The sequence below is a fragment of the Falco punctatus genome, assembly GCF_963210335.1.
Source record: "Falco punctatus genome assembly, chromosome: 14".
In the NCBI taxonomy this organism is placed as follows: Eukaryota; Metazoa; Chordata; class Aves; order Falconiformes; family Falconidae; genus Falco; species Falco punctatus.
In genome coordinates, this window is record NC_137594.1 from 12,064,367 (window position 1) to 12,086,180 (window position 21,814).

The following is a 21,814-nucleotide window of genomic DNA, read 5'->3' on the forward strand; positions in this document are numbered from 1 at the left end:
CCCCCCCCCCCCCCCCCGTCCTCCCCTAGCTCCCAGACAGCGAGATCTGCTTTGAGATGGAAGAATAGCACCCTCAAGAGTTGACAGCGCTGCTTCAGGGATCCATAGTATGCAACACACATCCTTCCTCTTGTAGTTAAATTAACTCCCTGACACATGTAACCGAAGCAATAGGAACAAAAGTGTTCTGTTGACATAAAATTTGAAATATTTGGTATCAGTCACAGTTGTTGTCAAGGTGCAAATACACACTTGGGCTCGTCTAAGGGAAGATCAGGTTCTGAACATTTTATTTGCCTTCAAAGAAGGCAGGACAATAAAAAGACAAAGAATTGTTGTATTTGTCCTAGTCTGGGGACCTCATTTTATACAATATTAAAACAATTTGAACAGGAATTTCTGTTTTTGTGTAAAAAGAGATTATTTAAAAGTTCTTAACTTAGATAAAAGTGGTCTATGTAAAAAAAAAAAAATACTGAGCAAACCAGTCCTTAAATTGTGGGGACTTGTTCGTTAATTACAGTAATTAGGAATGGAATCTGATCCTAAACTTTCTGATTTACTTTGAATTTCTTTTAATATGTGGTTAGGCCTTAATGTCAGAATGATTATAAAATGTGAGAGCATTTTAAGAGTACAGAGGCGTAGGTATTGTTATTAAATGACAAAGTTATACGCTTCTGCTGTTTCATGCAGCACTGACCTTTTATTTTAAATGTCCATGGCCTATTCCTGTTTCTGCTGACTTCAGAGTCGGATAAAGCCTTTCAGAAGCTCCAAGTATAAACTGCTTACCAGCTACTATTCCAGATGATATTTCTCCCAGCAGGCAAAAAGTCCGTCTCTGGGTTTGTCCTTTTTCTGGGAGTTGGTTCACTTGAACAAGCAGAATTTGGGCAGTTGGGTGGAGCTGGGGACATTTTACTCTCCACTCTGAAGCATCCAAAACTTGCTCCTGTCACAGACTTGAGGCTTTTCCTCTGTATCGTGACTTTGTTCAGAGTTCTTCTTACTAGTGTTTTGGTTGTTTAGACAGTGCTACAGCTCCCCACGGGCCGCTGAAGCACCCCAGTGAGGCACTGCTGCTACTGTGAAGGCAACACATACTTTCAGAAAATACTGACTGTATATAAAAAGAATTTAGGAATGATTTTTTTTTCTGTTGATAGTGAAAAGTGTATTCTGTAGCCTGTAAATTAGCCTGTAAATTAGTGTGTTTCTGTGCTGTAATCACAGAATCTGTTCTCCTGAGGGGATACTAGAGGGCAAAAGCCAACTGACTCTGTTGGCCTTGCTTTTTGGTGGCGGAACAGAGGTTCAGATGTGCAGTATGTGGTACAAAAACATGGGTTCCTGGTACGTGGTAATTTTGTTTCCTGTTTGACTTTGTCAGTTACTTTTAATTGCAAGGAATCTGTCAGACCCTTTCTGAGCAAGGATTTTACTGTCACAAGCTTGTGTTTTACTGGAACATCCAGAACTAAGAATTGTAGCAGGTTGCGTTTGCGTTTTGGTGGGGGTTTGGGGTTTTTTTTGTCTTTTTTTTTTTTTTTCTCCAGTCATCACTAGGATTGAATAATTTTCTCTGCAACTCTCCTCATAGCAGTTGTAAGCCCGCACCTGCTCCAGCGGCCTTGAGTTGTCCTTCCTCTGTGCCCAAGGGACCTTCTGGACCAGCAGAGCTGAATGCCCGCGGGGCTTCCCGAGGTGCACCCGGGAGGTGTGCAGGGGAGGACAGGCACATCTGCCCTGCAGCCTGCCGGGGGTGGCGGCAGGAGGAAACCGCGTCCTCGCCCCTGCGGAGCCGCAGCTGAGACCGGGGCTCCCGCGGCGGCGGGGGCTGCGGCAGGACGGGGCCGGCTGCCCCGGGGGGGGCAGACATGCGGCTCCTCTGCCCCGGCCCCGGGGCGGGAGCACCCACCGCCTTCCCCAGGCCGCCAGGACACGGGGCCGGGAAGGCGACCGGCGTCTCCAGGGGCGCGGCACACGCCCGGGCTTCCCGGCTCCGGCGGGGAGCGGGACCCGGCTCACCCGGGTTTATCTCGGGTAAACGCCGGGAGTCGGTCCGCGCTCGACACGGGCCGAGCTTGCTGCGTGTGCGTTTTGGGAAATCCGTAATTACATCTACCTGCTTGAGTGGTGCGGGGCAGACCGCGCGGTTACCCCACCCTCCCGGCAAGCGGTGACCGCCGCGGGGCCGCTGGCCCGCAGGTGGCCCGGCCCGGGCTGTCCCGACGCGGAGGGCAGCCCCCCGGGCCTGAGGGGCCGCCGCTCGCCGCGGAAGCTGGCAGGGAGGCCCCGACCGACCGCGCCGAGCCCAGCGGAGCCGGGGAGCCGCCGCTGCCCCCCCGAGCTCCCCGCCCCTGCCCGCCGGGCGCCATCCGCGGCCGGGTCCTAGCGCCGCCCGGGGCCGGCGCCGCGGGCCCCGCTGTGACCGGGCGGGCCCCGCCGGTGAAGCCGGGCTGCGGTGGGGCGCGGCGCAGCCCACCCCCCGAGCCCGCTCCGAGCCCGCTCGGCGACAGGGCGCTGCCGGCAGGTAAGCGCCGCCGAGGCAGCAGCGCCTTGGGTCCCGCAGGCGAACACGGCGGGGCGAGTGTTCCCGAGCGGCCAAGCGCTCGCAAGAACGCGCGGGCGACGGTGAACTTTGAGCCGTTCCCCGCGGCGCGGCCGAGGAGTCGCCGGGTCGGAGCGCTCGGCGCAGGGGCGGGTGGTGGAAATGTACCGGCCGCCTTTGGCCGCTCTGCCCCGCCGAGCGGCCCCGGGCAGGGAGGGCGCAAAGTCCCCGCGCTGTTTCGCCGGGCCTCTTATCAGCGCGGAGCCCCCGCGGCGGGCGAAGCCCAGCGCCCTGCGCCCGCCGAGCCCGGGGCGGCGGCGGGGGCCGGGCCGTGCGGGCCGCTGGCCCGGCGGCGGCTCCCGGGGGCGGGCGGTTCTGCCCTACCGGGGCGCTAAGACCCGGCTGCGCGGTGGTCAAAGGTTCCCAGCAGGAGGTTGGACACTAGAGGGCGATCCCCGGCCCTGCTGCGGGGGTGTATATATACGGCTCGCAGGACCGAGGCAACCCACTAGCAACAGGGCAGGCAGGCAGGCGGCGAGCGGGGCTCGGGCGGGCTGGGGCGGGGGACGGGCTCCGGGCGCGCCGTGCCGTGCCGTGCCGTGCCGTGCCGTGCCTGCAGCACCGTGCCGCGGTGCCGTTCGCCGCCGAGGGCCGTGGTGCCGCAGGCTTGGTAGAATCGCCGCCGCCGCTGCCGCCGCACCGTCCGAAACCTGGATTGCAGGAGCCCTTCACCATGTCCGGCAGACTGTAGGTGCTTCATGGAGCAAACCAACTTCTACGAGGTCGATTCCCGGCCCCCGATGAGCAGCAGCCAGCACCACCAGCTCCAGACTCCCCTGCCCGGCAGCGCCTACAGCTACAGAGAGGCTCCCTCGGCGGCGGCACCTGCTGCGGGCGGCGCGGAGCTCGGCGACATCTGCGAGAACGAGAACTCCATCGACATCAGCGCCTACATCGACCCCGCCGCCTTCAACGACGAGTTCCTGGCCGACCTCTTCCAGCACAGCAAGCAGCAGGAGAAAGCCAAGGCCATCCTGGCCGGGGATTTCGACTTCCACAGCATGCATGGGGCCGGCGCCGCCGCCTCGGCGCCGGGGCACCAGCAGCAGCACCACCAGCAGCCGCTCTTCGGCTGCGTAGCCGGCTACATGGACGGCAAGCTCGACCCCCTCTATGAGCGCATCGCCGCGCCCGGCTTGCGGCCGCTGGTGATTAAGCAGGAGCCCCGCGAGGAGGAGGAGGTCAAGTCGGCGGCCTTGTCGGCCCTCTACCCCCACCACGCTCCGCAGCAGCACCCGTCCCACCTGCAGTACCAGATCGCCCACTGCGCCCAGACCACCATGCACCTCCAGCCCGGGCACCCCACGCCTCCCCCCACGCCCGTGCCCAGCCCGCACCACCCGCACCACCCGCACCCCCCCGGCGGCCTGCCCGCCCCGGGCACCCTCAAGATGATGCCCGCGGACCACCGGAGCAAATCGAAAAAGACAGTGGACAAGAACAGCAACGAGTACCGGGTGCGCCGGGAGCGCAACAACATCGCGGTGCGCAAGAGCCGGGACAAGGCCAAGCAGCGCAACGTGGAGACGCAGCAGAAGGTGCTGGAGCTCACCACCGACAACGAGCGGCTGCGCAAGCGGGTGGAGCAGCTCACCCGGGAGTTGGAGACTCTGCGGGGCATCTTCAGGCAGCTGCCCGAGAGCTCGCTGGTGAAGGCCATGGGCAGCTGCGCCTAGCGCCGCGCCGGGACTGGCGGCGCCGCCCTCGCTCACCTATAGATACTATACGTACCGGAGCGCAGCGATCTCAGATTGTTTCGGGGGAGCGGGAGGGAGGGGGTTGGGGGTTTTGTTTTGTTTGGTTTTTTTTTAACGATTAACGACCAATACCAGAAGCCAGGCAGCTGTAATATTAAAAGGTTTGTGCCTTAGGGATGACACGCGAAATAAGCTGAAACATGGTGGGTTTTATAAGGTGAAAGGCGAGGGGAAAGAAGAAATTAAAAAGCCCACGTGTCTACACAGGGTAAATAACAATAATAATGACAGTAACGAAGCATGCATAGCAATCCAGATGTGCCTTAAAAACTGGCTGCAGGAGCTGTGGGGCTTTCTGTGCCCCCCAGCCTGGCAGGGTTTGAGGGAGAAGGGTGAGGGCAGGGGTGCCTGGGGGTGCCGGCCAGCCCCCCCCCTCCCCCCCCCCCGGCCCCAGCTGGCCTGCGGTGCAGTAGGCAGGGGCAGCAGTGGCGAGGCCGGTGAGGAGCAGAGGGCTGAGGCCGAAAGACGCACAGCACCAGACGCCTAGTTTGGAGCGCTGAGGTGCGGGACAGCTGCCGGACTGCTACCAGGACTGTCCCAGCCTGGCTGCGCTGCCTCTGCCAAGCCCTGTCCCCTGCGTCGGCTGGGAGTGGGGCAGAGGCCGCCGCTGCTGCGTGGCCAATGGACAGCCTGGGACTGGTGGAACAGCAGCTTGCAGGGGAGCACGGTGAGCTCCCTCCATCAAAAGGAAGAGCAGCAGTGTCTTGTACTGTATGTCACAACGTGGCGAAGCACAAGTGAATAAATACCTATTGATGCGGGTATTTACTATGAACTTTCAGTGTATTTTGCTTTATTCCAGGACATTTAGCTCCTCTCCAAGTCTCTGTCTGTCCAAGCTGTGCCTCATGTAATGTGAAAGCCTTTCCGTGTATACTAGCTACACTTTATTTTTATTGTATTACTTAGATCTTTGCCATCACACGACTTTCTTACCTGGTGACAGAGACTATGCCCTTGTGCTGCAATGTTATTTTATTATTTGAATGGGTGGGTGAGTGTGAGTGTGTGTTGCCACCTTCATGTTGTCCTGGGCCGGCTGCTGCCTCCCGACCCCCAGGCAGGGGTGCCTGGAGGGGAGTGCGGGGCTGCAGGACGCCTGCGGTAGAGCGAGGAGGCTCGTTCCTGGTGCTGCAGCACCTTTGGACTCTGGAGCTTCTCCCAGGGTGAGAGAGAAAAATAAACAAACAAACAGGCCCCCCTTCCAGGGAGCGCTGGTAGCCGTGCAGAATGTTTCTTCCTCATGTCGTAGCTGCACAAGAATTTGTCCGGTTAGAAATAGTCACGACGGGAGAAAACAAGGCGGAGACATGAAGCTGTCCGAAAGCGTGACAGTGGGAGCACAGTGCTGGGGGCGTGTGTATGCATGTGCTGTGTGCGTATGCAGGGTGTGTGTATGGGTATGTATACATGTATGTATATGCACACATTGGTGGGTTTTTTTGAATTTTGGGGCGGGGGGGAAAGACTGCATATAAAGTTTGTCAGAAGTCCTGGTTATGTTCATAAATAAACAGCATATATTCTACCATAACCATCGGCCTCTCTGTGCATTTCCAGTTCTTGTTCTGTAGCAGGAGCACACAAGCCCTCGTCTTCCTCGGGACACTTGTCCTGCTCCCCGCCAGCGCCCGTGTCCCCGGCCAGCACCGGGGACCAAAACACCTTCGTGCAGCGCAAGTCCCTCGCTTTCGCCCCACAGAAATAAATACACGGTTGCCTTTAAGAGCACGGCAATTTCCTAAATACTTGTGGTGTCAGATGTGGGCCGGTGAGTCACGCTCTGCTTGCCCTTGCACCGCCACGGCTGAGCCGGGGGCTCCTCCTGCCGCCCCCCACCCCCGCCAGGGAAGGCGCCGGGCGGGACGAGGACACGCAGCCCACCGTACGCGGGCCCCTCCGGCCCCGCCAGCCCGCCGGGGGTCTCCCGCGGGGCGCAGGGGACGCGCCGCCACCCGGGGCACGGCGGGGGGGGGGGGGGAGTGCGAGGGGCGGCCGCGGGCAGGGCCAGGCCCCGCTGGCTCGTCAGCGCCGCCGCTGCCCGGCCCTTCCCGGCGAGGCACGCCCCGGGCCCCTCCCGCCCCCGCCCCCGCCCCCGCCCCCGCCCCCGCCCGGCCGGGAGGCGTCGCCCCGGAGCGCTCCGGTGTCGGCGGGACGAGGGGCACGGGCGGGTTCCGGGGGCACCGCCGGCGGCTCCGGCCGGGCTCCCCGCGGGGACAGCGGCCGTTGCAGCTCCCAGCGCTGCGCCCAGCAGCTGCCGCCGGCCCCGCCGCGGGCTCGCGCCCCGCCCCGCCCCGCTCGAGGCCGCGGGCGCGCGGGGGGCGCCAGCGCGGGAAGGAGCGGCCGTGAGGGGCGGGGGGCGGCTCCGGCCGGGCCGTCACCTCCCAGAGCTGCCCCGTGGCGGCGGCCGGCCCTGAGGTGAAATAACGACCGGCCCGGCCTGCGGGGCTGCTCCCGGGGGCTGTGAGGTCCGCGGGGCCCCCCGGTCGCCGCCCGTCCGCTCCTCCCCGGGGCTTCGGCCTCGGGCGCTGCCTGCCGGCGGGTCGGCGGCGGCTCTGGGCCGCGCCTCAGGCGAGTGAGGGGAGGCCGCGCCGGGTCCAGTCCCCTTCAGCAGCCACCTGCGTCCCGTTCCCCGGGGAGGGCGATCCACCCGGGATAACCGAGCTCCCCAGCGCTCGCTGCCACCGTGGCATGTCCAGTGTGGCACATCGACGGCAGGGACTGAACGCCCCGGTAGGGTGAACATCTGACACCCAGGCCCACAGCCGGGCCGTACCCCTGCATGGCGGCCCAAGGCGCCTCAGCCCTGGCAGGTGCAGCCCGGCCGCCCCACTCGGCCTTTGGGCCGGCCCCTGCCCCGCTGCAGGCCGCTGGGTGCTGGGCGGTGCCGGGGGGGCCTGCCACTACCTGGTGGAGTTCGTGTGGCTCTGCTGGGCGGGGGAAGGGTAAGACTGCTCCTCCAAAACCCACCGCCATACTCGGCTTGCGAGCGCTCGCTGCTCGGATGGGTAGTAGATGAGCGCAGGTCAGGATTAAGTCTTTAATTCTTCGGTTAGGTGTAAATCGGGGGATTCAGAGCTGGTAATTTTCCAAGGGAAGAGTTAAATTGTGGTGTCCAGTTAAAATAATGACTTTTACTTGTGCTTCCTTCCTCCCCCAGCCCTGCAGAGCTGTACTCCTGTCGGGTATGATGTGCCTTACTGAGTAATGCCGTCCAACGTGTAAAGTGGGGAAACGCTGTTATCATTTGAGCAAAGATTATTGCAGGGTATATGTGGGAGGGACTGTAATCTAGTGGTTAGAGCATGGGAATACAATCCTGGTCGTTTGAGTTATGTTCTGAACCGTGACTCACCGTGTGTGTTTGTGGTTTCAGCAAATCATTTATGGCCTCAGACAAAGCAGATTTTTCCATTAATTTAAATGAATTGTAGATTAAACAGGTCTTCGGTGGCAGAAGAATCAACCGTTCTGTGATTCAAAATTAAGATCACCTATCTACCACATAGGTGTTTCAATAGTTATATAAACACAGCGTGCCCTGGAATATTACAAAGGATAAATTATTGATAGCAGGAAAGTGTTTAGAGACACTTGCCTTAAACACAGTGCCAAAGCGAGCTGTGTTCCCTAATCCTAACCTTAACTGTAGGCTGAGCCTTCGACAAGGCCCCCAACCGCGGCCTAGACAAAAAAGTTCTCACAGCACGGTGCTCTTTGCAGCCAGTGTTTTGCTCTGGCAGTCCCCCTCCCAGCCCCCTGCAGCTGCAGTTCTGTGTTTTCTCTTCCTCTCAACCCAAACCCTTACCCTGGCACACCGGCTGAGCCTTTAGCAAGTCCCTAAGTCATTGCCCAGGTGAAAAGTTCTCACAGCAGCATGTTCAGGGATGTTTGCCTGAACACCAGGGTCAAAGCGAGCAGTACCGCAATGCTCCAGTCTCATGTGTGATCCCGTGCCTTGCCTGTTTCAGCAGCATTTAGGCATGCATTGTAAACGCTGGGTGGTGGAAAGGATTTTTATGCACTGTCTGCTCCAAATATCACAGGACAGCTGGAGCTGGAAGGGACTTCTGGGGATCATCCGTCTAGTCCATCACACTCATGTGAAAACAGCTGCCGCGGTCCACGCTGCTGCAGAAGAAGATGGCAGGCGGAGGCTGTGCTGCTGCAGCGTGCCGCGGGCGCAGCAGGTAAGTGTGGCAGGACTGTGGGCAGGGGTTGGCCTCACATGTGGCATTCCCACTCATCTCACCGCACACACGCACCCTGCACCAAGACTATTTATCCTGGCTTGGGCAAGGGCTTGAGCAGCTCCAGCGCCGGGCGGGGTGCTGTGGGTGTGTATATACTCAGCGGCATTTGTCTTCACGACCGCGGGGTGGCTTTTTGAAAGTTTCCCACCAAGCCTGTTCCTTTTATATGCAGTGTTGCTGTGATGCTGCCAGCCTCTGCCCATCCTGCCACACAAATGTGGCTGTGCAGGCCTTCCTTCTCCACCCCTCACCCTCACCAGTCCCAGACGTGGGGCTGGGGACACGGAGAGGGTGAGACGTGGGGGTGGGCAGTGACTGAGAGGCCAAGCGAGTAGTCACATGTCGGGGAGGAAGGGAGTAGTTGTCTGCTAGCACTGTGTACAGAGTTGAGAGATTGCTCACCACCATAGCAAAGTCCTGCAGCAGGTTGGGGGTGGCGGAGGAATTTCTCAAGTGATTTCCACCCCTACCCCCCACCCCGACGGGCAAATTACCCCTGAGGAACTTGCCTCATCTACCTGCTTCAGGGGGTCGGAGGATAGAAATGGTTTTTGGAGTGCTCCACACAGATTTCCGCACTAAAGGGGGGGGAGTGGAAGATGCTTTGTGGTTAGGAGAAAGCAGGTGCTTCTCAGTGCTTTGCACTTACTGGTTTGAAATTACTGGTTGAATTGGGTTTGACCCAATTCAGTGGTGAAAAGAATGGCAAATGTGTAACTGAGTAAAGGGTGAAGGAACAGGCCAGGCCCACTGCCCTCTCTTGGTGTAATGGCTTAAGTAAAAATTAATGGTTTATACATGGACGTGTCTGGTTCTAGGCATCTCTTTCTTCCCTTGTAATGAAATCTGTGTTTATACAAGTGAAATCACATACGAACACAAACCTTGCATGGAAATGTCTATGCTTCAGAGTGATTTGCTCTGTCACATCTGAAGTGACTGCGTTTTAAAGCCGAGACAACACTTAGTAGTAATAAGCATATCACAAGGAACTTTGGAAGAATGAAAAAATCCATTCAGGTAATTCTTTTCAGCCCATATTATATATATATATATATATATATTTTTTTTTTTTTTATGGTAGCACTTAGGATCTTGGAGTTAGGCTATGGATCCAAAGAGAGAAAGTGTGTTCATAGTTTATCAACCACCTGTATATCCAGAGTAACCCAGTTCTGTGTAGGTAGCCTGAAACAAAGTTCAACCATTTGGAATACAGATTTTTTTTATGTCATTTCCATTATCAGGTTTCTCCTCAAGCCATTCTGGCGGGCTAAAGGCAGTGGTAGTTACACTGCCTTGCCTGCCAAGTACTTTGCTAGAGACTTCCACAAGCTCACTTTCTGTACAGGAGCAATGGGCTCATGTCTTAAAGGCTGTAAGTGGGAAGGAATCCTCACCAAAGGGAATCCAATTCATTTACTCTAAATATTTAAGTGCAATTTTCTTAGTTTAACACCATCCTGTTTTACTTCAGTATTGCAACTTGCTTCTGAAATTAATAGTTAACCATGGGGAAAGACAGGTCTGGCAGAATGAAAATCAGGCATTATATTATCCCATGACTCACATACATGCAGAGAACCAAACAAGTGTCAGCCAATGGCTTTGAGCCCAAAATATGTCAAAGAGGAGATGTGTATCTTCATTTATATTAAGTAGATAGAAAGCTTATTGCCGTTCCCATTAAGCACGTTGGAGTTCTGCCACTGACTTTGGTGGGAACCGGACTGGGCCCATGTGGTGGAAGCTGGCTATGGTTACCTGCACTGACTCTATTTTCTGTGCAGCAGGGCAACTTATATTTTAACAATAGTTCCTAGTCAACAGAGAGATTCCAGACCTCCCCTATTTTACGCATTACTCCTTCCTTTATTACTTTGCTGACTTGACTTCTCCTTTGACGTGTGAGGATGCTCAGTAGCAGGCAGCAATGGGCGCTTTTCTGAGTGCAGCTTCACCGAGAGACGGTAGCAAGTGACTGTAGAGAGGGATTAGCACAGCACCTTCTGTGAGCAGGGTTTTGTGATTTTGAATTATTTACATTTAAAAGAACCACATTTAGGTATTAACCCCACTTTAGGCATTCAAACCACTTTCGCAAAATCCCATTGGAGTCAGGAAAGTCTTGGCTGAATTAATGCCTCAAAATGTTTCAGAACTTTCTTGAATGCTGTGGAACTTTTTTTACCTTGGTTTTCTCACTCTGCGTATTCCCTCCACAGCTTCTAATGCATCTGGCTGTAGACCTGCCTCAAGAACTAAATAAATCTTGGGCTGGTGATATGTACTGGATCCATCACGTGATTTGTACTGAAATCCCTCAGGGAGAGGAGAACGATGCGAACGAATACCAGTAAGTACCCCCAAATCAGCAACTGTGAGATCAGGGCTGAATGCCAAACCTGCTGTTGGTCACTAAGTGTCACGTATTCTAGCTTTTATTTACAAGCTTATAGTCATCTCTGTCACATATACATTTTACTTTCATTATGTTGTCATTTATGTCATTTATTAGGGTCTAATTTGCTTTGGTGGAACCAAGTTCAGTTTGGTGGACTGGGAATGTATATTCATTAACTTTTTAGAAGTTATTTTCACATTTTTATTGACATGCCAGTTCAGTTAAAACCCTGATGACAGAGTCAGGCTGAAATGAGTGTCTGTTGTTGATTCATAATTGTGCAAATTAGCATTTAGACTTCTCATAAAATAATATAAAATGTGGAAGGCTATGTGCCAGTGCTGCTTGCTTCATTCCAGTCAGCAACCCTCCTGTGTTTACTGGAACTCATGTTAAATATCAAAAGAATGGGATTGCCAGAGTTTTCATACCAAAAATTTCTTGACCTATCTTATTATTGGTTACAGAATTGGCTTATTCCAATTGTTTCTGGAGGCGAGGGGGGTTGCTATTGACTGCAAAAGTAGGATTTAATTCCCTAGACTGCAGTTTTAAGAATAGTACTGTATTACTTAGCTTGCTAAGTGAGGAGTGTATATAATAGCTCTTATTGGCAACATTTATTTGAAAAAGTCAGTATATGATTACCACATGAAAGCATCAAGTTCTGATTTTAAGTGAACATGTAGGTAATGTAAATAAATAAAGCTCTAGGTATACTGCTTTGTTTGCATTGTGAGCAATAACATCCGCAAATATCACATCAAGAATTCTGAGTTGATAAAACTAATTTAAAGGCATCCTTTGCTAAGGCAAATTCCAAGTGGATATTTCATGAGACCCATAACAATATAATGGGTCATCATATAATATGTGAAGAATGTCATTCACATTTTAAATTTAGCCCACATAATTTATTTTGTACTTTGGTTACCAAGTGGTGCGGGAAATCTGATTTTTTTAGCTGTCAGTAATGTAACTGTAACTTTTATTAGCTGATTTGTGTATGGATGAGTTCCTTAGAATTTTAAACACTGACAGATGTTTCTTGACGTGACTGGTGTTGGTCATGACTTTTGTTCAGTAGCTGGATATATTTCTCAGTGTTAGGTCAGTGACCTGGATTATCCCTGCAAGAGTGCATGAGCAACCCGCTGAGAGAGTTTTCATGTATTCATTTAATCACGTGAAATTGTCTCTTTTCCTTTCAGTAGCCAATAGGAGAAAAATTCAGGGCTCAGCTGAACTGTCTATATTTTTGAATTTGTATTTCATGCTTGTAACTGAGCAAACTTCTGTGCAAGATGCCTGCTCCGTGCCCAGTATGAATTACAGGTGTCTTTTTATTGGTTTCACTGGGCATTACTGGTTGACTCGGAGGGAGCTTCCTGGAAGGACACCAAGCGGTCTCTACTTTTCCTTTCTTGAATAAGCTGCTGATAGAAAGTTTACATATTGATGCAGCTGCTCATCCCTTTGCAAACCATGCTGCTGATGGTGATAGAAGCTCAGCTAGTGTCCTAGCTCTGCTTGTTTGTGCTGCCGTGGCCAGTGTGCTCTGGACTAACTGAGGGAACAGGCCGGAGCCAATGAGCACAGCAGCCCTCTAATATGAGTCTAGCAATGCCGTCTCCAGGGCTGCCATGCGTGTAAAACATATCTGAACAAGAACAGGTTTACCTTTGTCAGCATGGTGCTGTAGCACAGGTGATTGCAGGCCAGCTACGGGCATCCACCAGTGAGCAGGAGCATAAACAAGGTCATCGGAGGCAAGCAGGGACATATTTGGAAGAAAATGCGATACTGAGGGAAAGTTAAAGAGAGAAGAACAAAGGCTGCAGTTAGGATGTAGAAGTGAAGATATTTTGAAGTTTTATTCTGCCAGTGGCAAAATTTGCATTGAGTTTAACTGAACTGAGAGCAAATGTTCAAGGAGAGGAATCCAGGAAAAGGAGAGGGCCTGAGAGAGAACAAGCTGTCTGACATCTGCTCTTGGAGGGCCTAGCGCTTGAAATGGTATCCAGCCACAGCTTGGGCATGTGTGTATGCTTGGCCATGCAGGCAGGGTGTAGGTGTGCTGTGGCTACTTTATTTTTTTTTAGCTTTCATGCTATATAACATAATCTGTTTATTTAGAAAAGCATATTTTTTTCCCCAGTCAGAGTCATTTCCCATGAAAAGCAAAGTGCTCTTGCTGGAGGACTGCTGGGTTTTGTGAAATATGAGAACAATGAGGAAAGTTTCAGAAAATTTTCAAGCGTAGGGGAATCCTTCCCTGCGTTTCGTCCATCACAAGTGCCCCACCCGTAACTCCAGTGTGATGGGAGAGCAGGGTAAAGGAACAATTCAAGTTTGGGGTGTGTGTATAACCTGGACACCCGTTGATAATGTACAATATGAAATATATCCTCCCACTGGAGGAGGAAACACAAGAATGCAAGTTAAATTGGCTAGTGGCTATCATATTAGCGTGTAACACAAAACTGGGAAATAAGCTTTTATGGAAGATTTGTCAGAGTGTGCTGGTCGTCGTAGGGCTTAAAATGCAAAAGTTACTGTCTGATATTTCCATTTGACAGTGGCAAACGTGCCCCATAAGCAACTGTGAATCCCAGTGACAGCATTTGCGTGGCTGTGTGTGTATGGTACAGCTACTTGGTATCTATTGTTGCTGCAGTTCATACAAAATTTTTTCTTAAATGCTGAACATCTGGCACATGGTTAAATCTCGCACATAGAAATTAAATTGTTGTTTACATATGCGTACTTCCAAGTTTTCAGGGAAATTTTGCATTCTGATTAAAATGCAGGTCAAAGGATCAAAAGATTTTCAAGCCAAATTATGTTTTCTGGGGATCAAAATGTATAGGCTGTACTAGAGTTCCTTTTAAAATGAGCTTTATAGATTTCATATGTGACTGCTTTAGTAGAGTCTATAATCTGTTGGCAGTTATGACTTTGGGACCTTTGCAATTTCACTAATTTTATGTGCTAATAAATGGCTCTTAGGCAGCTCCCTCTTCCCAGCCAAAACAATAATGCCGACTGAAGAATCAGGAGACTTAAAAGGGGGCGGGGAGGGGGGGGAGCTAAAAAAGCATTAGTTCTTAGGAGGTCAGGGAAACATTGTTTGACTTGAGAACTGCAATCAAATCGTACATTGGGCATACTGCTGAGTATCGTCTTGCATACCAGAACAGAGCTGATGTACATGAATTGGCCACTGCAAATCTACCTGCATTGCTGTACATACTTACCCAAGGGCGTTGAGCCTCCAGGATGGATGGGCAGCATTCATTCAGTTCGTGTATGTGGATGACAAGATACACTTGTGTGAGGGAAGTCAGTCTGATACTTCCAAGGCAGTTCTCGTTTAGAGATGTACTGGAGTCACTGGCAGTCAAGGATGGGTGTGTGTGCCAGACACCATCCAGAGGCATAGAAGAGGGTAACAAGCCCAGACTACCTTAACTGCGAAAGAGTGACTCAGCTATTTCTGCAGAGTTTTGAGTTTCAGCAGAATATTTTTTCCACTATGCTGACAGCTTTTCCACCCACGTATTGCATATGTGGCTTTGTGCCACAGAGGTATTTTAGGATTATAAAGCCTAGTGTAAATTTTTAAAATTACGTATGAAAAACGGTGCCTTCTGGATTTTAAAATGTATAGATTGTGGGTAGAGTGTAGGGAGTAGGGGTTGTCTTTGAAAAAGCCAGGGCTCGGGGGAAATAGATCTCCATCTATCATTTACCTGGTTTCATTTGTTCCACCAGAACCTAGTCAATGATGTTTTCAGACAACTTGTATCAACAGAAATGGAATTACTCTGAAATCCCTGTGATGTTTCGGCATTGTATTTATCATGGGGCAGAGTCAGTTGTTCTCATACCTGGTATATACTATTCTTTCCTTGATCCTGTTTCTGTAAGGCATTCCCAAACAATCCTGCAGGGAAAATAAAGAGAGATATGCAGGGAATTAAACCTAATAAAATAAAAAGGTTTCTTAATCTGTCAAGTGTATTGCAATATTCAGTGAGTTACTATACTCAGCTGAAGATTAAATTGGATGGAGTGTGCTTGTAATATTATTCCTGCACATTGAGCCATTACATGTGAATACCTCCAGTCTGCTTTGAGCAAGTCATTTGTCAGTCCTTTATGCAAGACTGTAACCCTTGCTGTCACTCTGTGACTGCTGCATGAATCAGGAATGGGAGGACGGATCGAGGAGGACAGTTAGGCACTGGGGTTGTGCTTGGTCATTTATGTCTTTAAGCAACCCGGCTGTGGAATCCAAAGGTTTGCTCTATTGCCACTTTTCTTTCAATGCCACAAATGCTGATACAGCAGCAAAAGCCTCTGTCAAGGGCCTCACCACATCATGGGACTGGAGAAGAAAAAAAAAGCAGAAATCCAGGGAAGTAATGTTAGTGACCAGTAACCACCACTCTATGGCAGATGACTTTTGTAAAGCAGGCAGGGCTATGGCTTCTTTTGACTCTGTCAGCTGAAGGAGCAGTAATTCATTTGTGATGTCCGCAGCACTCCTCAGCTTTTTTTGTTGTTTGGATTTTGGGGTTTGAGATTGTGTTTTGTTTTGGTCATTTATAAAGTTACTTCCAAAGAAAAGATATAATACAAAATGACAGCATATATTAAGCATAAAAGCATCAGTGTCCTCTGGGAGCTGTTGGAGAAGAAAGCACAGAGCCACTGAAATGCAACCCCATCAGCTGTCAGAAGTGTCCACCGGCAGGTCAGCAAATCTTTGTGATCATTGCTGGACAGATTTGAGAGAACCAAAAGGACAAGTGACTTTTGTCCCTGGCTAGCAGGAAGACACCAACCCGGGAAACAAGCTCACCCTTTGTTTCACCCTCAGGCTGCAAACGGACCAGGAAATAAGTCCTCCCAACACATTGCGCTGGATGCTGATCATATTTTTCCTGTGTCACAGAACTTGGTTCCTCCCTTGTTTCATACAGTAGTGTTAAAAGAAAGGGGAACAGTCCTGCTCCATAGCTCGAGCCCAAGCTTGGCACAGTTTATCACTCTAGGCTGAGTTTGGAGATTTGTGAGGCTGAATTTCAAAGTGAAACTCAGTGGATGTGAGTGCCATGGGAACCAGAGCAAGCAGGAGGTTTGCATGGATCCCCTTAGGGTTGGAGCTGTCGAGTTTCATATGGTGCTAAAAAAAAAATAATACAGCGTCTCTGGAAAAAAAATCTGTCTGTGACTTGAGGCAACTGTGGGCACCTTCAGCCAGCACCTGATTCACTAGCAAACAGTTACCTACAAGGCATTTCAGCTGGCAGACACTTGTCCTAGGCGCCGTAGGCCGTAAGGGCTGTTTTCAGTTTAATCTATTTTTAATGTGGCGCCTTATTCTAAACTGCTGAGTTCTCACATTCCCGAGCTGTCATGGTAATAGGATTGTGCAGTCTTACGGGCTAAAGTTTTCCACCCCAAGTGCCAAAAGTTAGGCTCCTAAATCCATATTCAGATTCCTTAATGTGACTGATGAACCCCACAGGAGTTGGTAGGAACTGGACATGGTCTGCACCTTGGAAAACAAGCCAGGCCATTAAATGGATCAACAAAGCCTGGCTGCAGGCACCCAGATTTTCAGATGTGGGCCACCATATGAATGGATTGAGCCCAGACTACAAACATGTATCCCCAAAGGTCAGAAAGGTTCAAGTGCAGGCTTCTTTGTTCAGCCCCACTCTACCTGTTTGAGATGAAACTTCATAGTGTGGTGACCATGTGAACTATTATGCAATGCACAGGGCGGCTTTGAAGGGCAGGTTTAAAAGCAGCCATTCTCCTTCCTAGTGTGGCTGCCTTTTTATCCGGAATGGCTACTACCAATGTCAGTATGAAGGAGGGAGGCAAGGCTAATGAAAGTGTGAATTGTGTTGGGGATTTGGAAAGGGAGCGCATTCAAAATCATAGCAAGTGGCAGAGAGCAACAGCGTGCCCATCTTTTTCATTGACTTCCTGTCTGTGCTACTTCTCTATCCGTGATCTAACACTGCATATTTTTACTTCACTACCTTCTTCTGCTATTTCTATTTGTAGCACCCTGCTAGACTTGTATCCAAGCCAATCCAAAATTCTTCTGAAACTCCCTGTGCTAGCAGCAACATGAAAGCAGAACTCTGCAGTGGCTGCAGCAGCTATGGTAGGGTTTAACTAGAGTTAAGAGTAGTGTCAGTCACTTCAGCCTTTTGAGTTATACTGAAAATGGAAATGCCATCTGCCAAGAGAAACAGCTTGCAAAAAATTGTGTTGTTGCCTTTTTTCATCGCAGGCCTAACAATGCTGTATGTGGAGTTATCAGCCAACACTTGAAACTGATGCACTTTTATTAGTTTATTTTATATAGAAGGTTTTTATTATTATTATTATTATTATTATTATTGCAAGATAACACATAAGGCCATGACAGCACAATGCATTTTCACCCAGATGAGGCAGAATTAACTTAGTACACTTTAAAGAGTGTTTTACTGCAGTATGAAAGTGTAGAGTTGTTTTTTTCTCTCCTATTTCCTGCAAAGGCGGGGAAAGCGATTTTCAAAGTGTCCTGTCCTACCAGAAGACAAAAACATAGAAAAGCCAAAGCAAATTCCCATAGAACATGCCCATTCACTAGCCAAAAGACCTATAAAGCTTCAGTGAACTACATACTTTCATCCAAAGAGTGCGGATGAAATGAAAGACCCTTGTGCTAATAGTGCTGCCCAGGCACCCCGGTCCTCTTAAGCCGTAAGAGAAGCGCTGCCTGTGGGCCGGGCTGTGCGAGGCTCGGTACAGGGCACAGCTACCGGAACAGGGGGTGCTGCTGTCTCTCAAGAGAGCCTCATGGGCCAGACCTGGAGCCAAAAGCAGTGTGGACAGGGAGGAGTCAGCAGGCCAGGCTGCTGGGATGGACTGAGGAGGCTGTAGCCCAGGTGAGCGTGTGCTGCCAGGGACTGCAGCAGAAGTGCTGCACAATGGCACAGCCCTTCCTTCCCCCTCAGTCTCCCTGCTCGCAACAGGGCTATGTCCAGACCTAACGCAGACATGTGAGACATCTCTCTCCCAACCAGAGGGCATGTTTGATGTCTAGAGGACAGTCTGAAAGTACAGGCGTTGCAGAAATCTTCTTCCACCCTTACATCCCTGCCATCCCATCAGAGCACAGAAACCTCACTCAGGAGTTCTTGCTTCAGTCCTGTAAGGATTCTGATGGCATACTCCTCCCCAAGGACGGTGCCAGCAACACCTTGGAAGTAAGAGAGTAGTGCTCCTTCCTTCTGGCTGGTGTCTGTCTTCTAAGTCACTGTCTTTTATTTTAGAGCATTCACTGAGGAAGTGGGAGACCTGGGTTCAAGGCGTTCCTCAATCTGAGAGTGCTTGTCTCTCACTTCCCATGAGACTGTCTAACTGCTGGCTGATCAGCTATTCCGGGTAAAGCTCTTCAGAGTGAAACCGTGCTTTCCACTAATGGGATGTTTGCTCTCCCCGGCCCACTGTCAGTGAGCAGCTTCTGTTTTAGAGTGAAGTGATCAGTAATTCATGGTGTGAAGAGCCTCAGGCTGCATTTGGTGTTCTCAGAGCTGGTTTGCAAGACCCCATGCCTTAAGGCATCCAGAGAAGGGGTGCCTCGTCTCTGGATGCCTGTGGAGGATAAAGTGCATCTCCAAGGAGATGCTATTCTGGTCAGGTGTGGAAGCAGAAAACTTGAATGTGAACCAAGGAGAGACCACAGAGTGCAGGTGGCTGAGAGTGATGTCTGTGACTCTGGAATTCAGTACCCGAGTTCAGTTAAAGTCTAGTTATATGCACTCAAGTCCTTTATTGGCAGTAACTCGTTAAAACCCAGCTCTGCATCTGGCTTCTTCATGTGGACAGATCCTGACGGATCTTTACTGCTGCTTTGATAAACATTTCCAAGGTTTATTAAATGTGCTCTGTGACGTGCTTTTGTGGAGATGGTAATTTGACAGTCATCACGTGAGAAACAAAGAGTTTGCCATCTGACCTGGCAAGACTTTTTTTTTCTCCTTACTATTAATTAAATTGAGGTTATTGCAAAATTTTATTATGATGGTTGTGATTTGTCCTGTGATAACGCTGGGGCTAATACTGAGGCATGCAAAGCACCTTCCATGCTGGTGACGTTAGTGGGAGGTGCAGCTGAGCAGCACCTCTGGTGTCAGCTCTCATAACAAAGTTTCAGGGCCAATTCCTGCTAGCCCTATTCAGGCACCTTACCCCGGAGCGGGTTCTTCTAGTTCTGAGGGGATGGTTTCACAAGTAGGAAGACGTAGCTGGGGGGGAGGAAGGGGGCAACTGCTTGGCCACAATAGTGTCATATAACATGCCCTGGCAGGAGATCTTAACTGACCACAGCTTTGCCCTGCTTGGTGAGACTGTGACCGTTCGTGGGAAAGTAGATCGGCAATAATAGATTGTTAGAGCACAGTGAGAAAAGATAGGAGGGAAAGGCAGCAGGGCTGAAGCTGAAATCATCTGCAAAACCCAGGTGCTGGTCATGGCTGAGATGAGGAAGAAGGAAACGAAGCTTTTCTGGTGATGGGACAGGAGGTGGCTGTAGCCTGTCTGGGATGGATGTGTGCGGTTTTTGGCACTGTTTCCAGTCCACGGTCAGACCCAGCCCAGAGCCCTTGAGTATCAGAGGCTCTCACTTATTCTTCAGCGCTCTCTAAAATGTGACTTTGCACATATACTGATAGGAGTAGTTTGAGGAGGATGGCTGGGTATGAGATTGGTTAGAAGTCATCCCCTGGCACTAACTCTTGACATCTTCCCCTTCTCTGTCAGAGACTTGAATGCTTCACCGCTCGGAGTTAACAGCTTCACAAGAGATTCAATAATATTTATTTTTACCCGAATCCTTCAAAGTCTGAGGGACTGGAGACAGCATCAGTTTGAGATGAGCAGCCAAGAAAAGTAAATCATCCTTGGGTCAGGGTGAACTCTCATTTGAAGAGGCCACAGATGGCAGAGATGTTCATGAATCAGCAGTTTCACAGACCTCTGCCCATTCAGAGAGCAATGTGTGTAAACAGGCATGAAAACAGCACAGAGCCACAGAGCTTTCCAGATCCTTCCTGTTCCCTTTGTGCTGCTGAGGGGGGCCTCCATGGAGGAGCCACAGAGAAGGAGAGGGCTGAGGTGCTGGGCACTGAGCTAGTCCCAAGAATGGTCATCTGACACCCTCTGCTGCAGCTGTGCAAGAGCCAGAGAACAGTGTGATGGTGAGACACTGTTCCCTATGTCCCTGTTCACCTGACAGCACACCCAGGTGTGCTCTTCAGTAAAGGAGACAGCTGCCGACAAGCCTGGTGTCTGAGATAAAGGTAAGGAAGGAAGGGTTAGGTGAGGGCACGAGCTGTTGCACCATTGCGCTGCTGCAGGTGCAGAACAGCTCATGTACATCTGGGTTACATGGAGCAGGCCTGCCCCACCAGGCAGCTGCTCTCGGCAGCTGGTGGGTGCGTGGAGGTGAGGAAGAGGGATGCAGCAAGCTGTGCTGACATGATCCTGCTCTTTGATACGTGCATTGGATCCGTGTGCATATGAGTCTGGGACATCAGCAACCCATCAGGGTGCTGATTTCCTTACTGTAGTCCTGCCCTGTGGTCTGGTTCCCTGCTTGTAGGATTGTCCTTCCCTGCTGTGTGAGGGAAATGGGACCAGCAGCAGAGACAGCAATATCTGTAGAGCATTGGGTGAGGTGGAGCTAGGAGAAAGGGGTGTCTGCACAAATCCGGAGTGGCCGTGCCCGTAGCAAGCGGAGGTTACATACAGCTGTCCCCAGTTCTCCAGTGCAAAGGTATCCTCTCAGGCTCTCAGCAGACTCAAGCATCCTTCCCTTGATTTTTTTATTTTATTTTATTTTTTTTCTATCACAGTTAAAAGAGCTCTTCAGAAGTCACTGTATAATTCCATGGCTTTGTGAATGTCTGCAGGCCCAGGGTGTGTTCCTGGATAGAGTGTGCCTTAGCCTGCAGAAACCCCCAGAACTCCTGCCGAGCTGGCATGGGGGGATTCTTCCTGCCCTCTTTGATGTTTGCCAAACGTTATGCCTGCAGAGTGCAACACCAGAGTGCTGTGCGGAGGACCCCTGCCTTGTTTCGCTTGTGTTGTGCATTCTAGGATCTGCTGGCTAGGAGGGCTCCCAAAAAGATGTGGCATCACTTCCCTTCCTGCCTGAATGTAAGCCTGGGGGCTGCTTCTGCTGTAGGATGACATGTCTGTGGGGAGAGCTGGCCAAGCCAGAGACTGTGCCTGGATTGTTTGTGAGACTTTTATAGACTGTCTATCTGGGATGAAACACAGAGCCCAGATCTTCAAAACACTGTGTGGGATGGCAGCTATGGGACTCCCATTAAAGTTACTAGGGGCATCACATGACTGAAAACTGTGACACTAGTGTGTTTCTGCAGAGGAATAGCTGGTGCTGGGGTTACCGAGGCAAAGGGAGGTAGAGGGAAATGAATTCTGCCGTGCCTGCAGAAGCAACACATCACACAAAATGTCAGCTGTGGGGCTTGTGTCTTTTTTATAAGGAGCAATTATAGGGGGTATCACAGGAGTTGTTCAAGGAACACATGAGACACTGGGATTTATTGTCAGCAAATGAGGTGCTTCAAATTCATTGCGAAGCTGGAGAACATTTCACCTAACTCTGTAAAGAAGTTGAGGGAGTTAAGTGGAGTAAATTGGATGAATATGGCTGTGGAGTTAGAGCATCTGGTTGCCTTCCACC

General features: G+C 51.0%; 2 protein-coding genes across 13 annotated transcripts in view; both read left to right on the plus strand.

Annotated features, from left to right (window-relative positions):
- The window catches only part of LOC308053598 (uncharacterized protein), a gene marked incomplete at its 5' end in the record, with an annotated part of 167,067 nt that overhangs the window by 14,055 nt on the left and 131,198 nt on the right, over window positions 1-21,814 (plus strand). For 8 of the 12 annotated variants that reach the window (XR_013923679.1, XR_013923680.1, XR_013923681.1 and 5 more), the window contains 2 exons: window positions 6,464-8,561; window positions 10,850-10,980. Coding sequence is in view for 4 of the 12 variants with exons in the window: in XM_080365042.1 (XP_080221168.1) it covers window positions 7,063-7,104; window positions 8,418-8,561; window positions 10,850-10,980 (317 nt within the window). Of the gene's footprint in view, window positions 1-6,463; window positions 8,562-10,849; window positions 10,981-21,814 lie in introns of those variants that run through there. The other 4 variants (XM_080365043.1, XM_080365040.1, XM_080365041.1 and 1 more) reach the window with 2 other exon arrangements.
- Window positions 3,120-5,146, plus strand: CEBPA (CCAAT enhancer binding protein alpha). The gene has a single exon (XM_080365028.1). It carries the CDS (start codon window positions 3,313-3,315, stop codon window positions 4,288-4,290), a length of 978 nt encoding a protein of 325 aa, XP_080221154.1. The 5' UTR covers window positions 3,120-3,312; the 3' UTR covers window positions 4,291-5,146.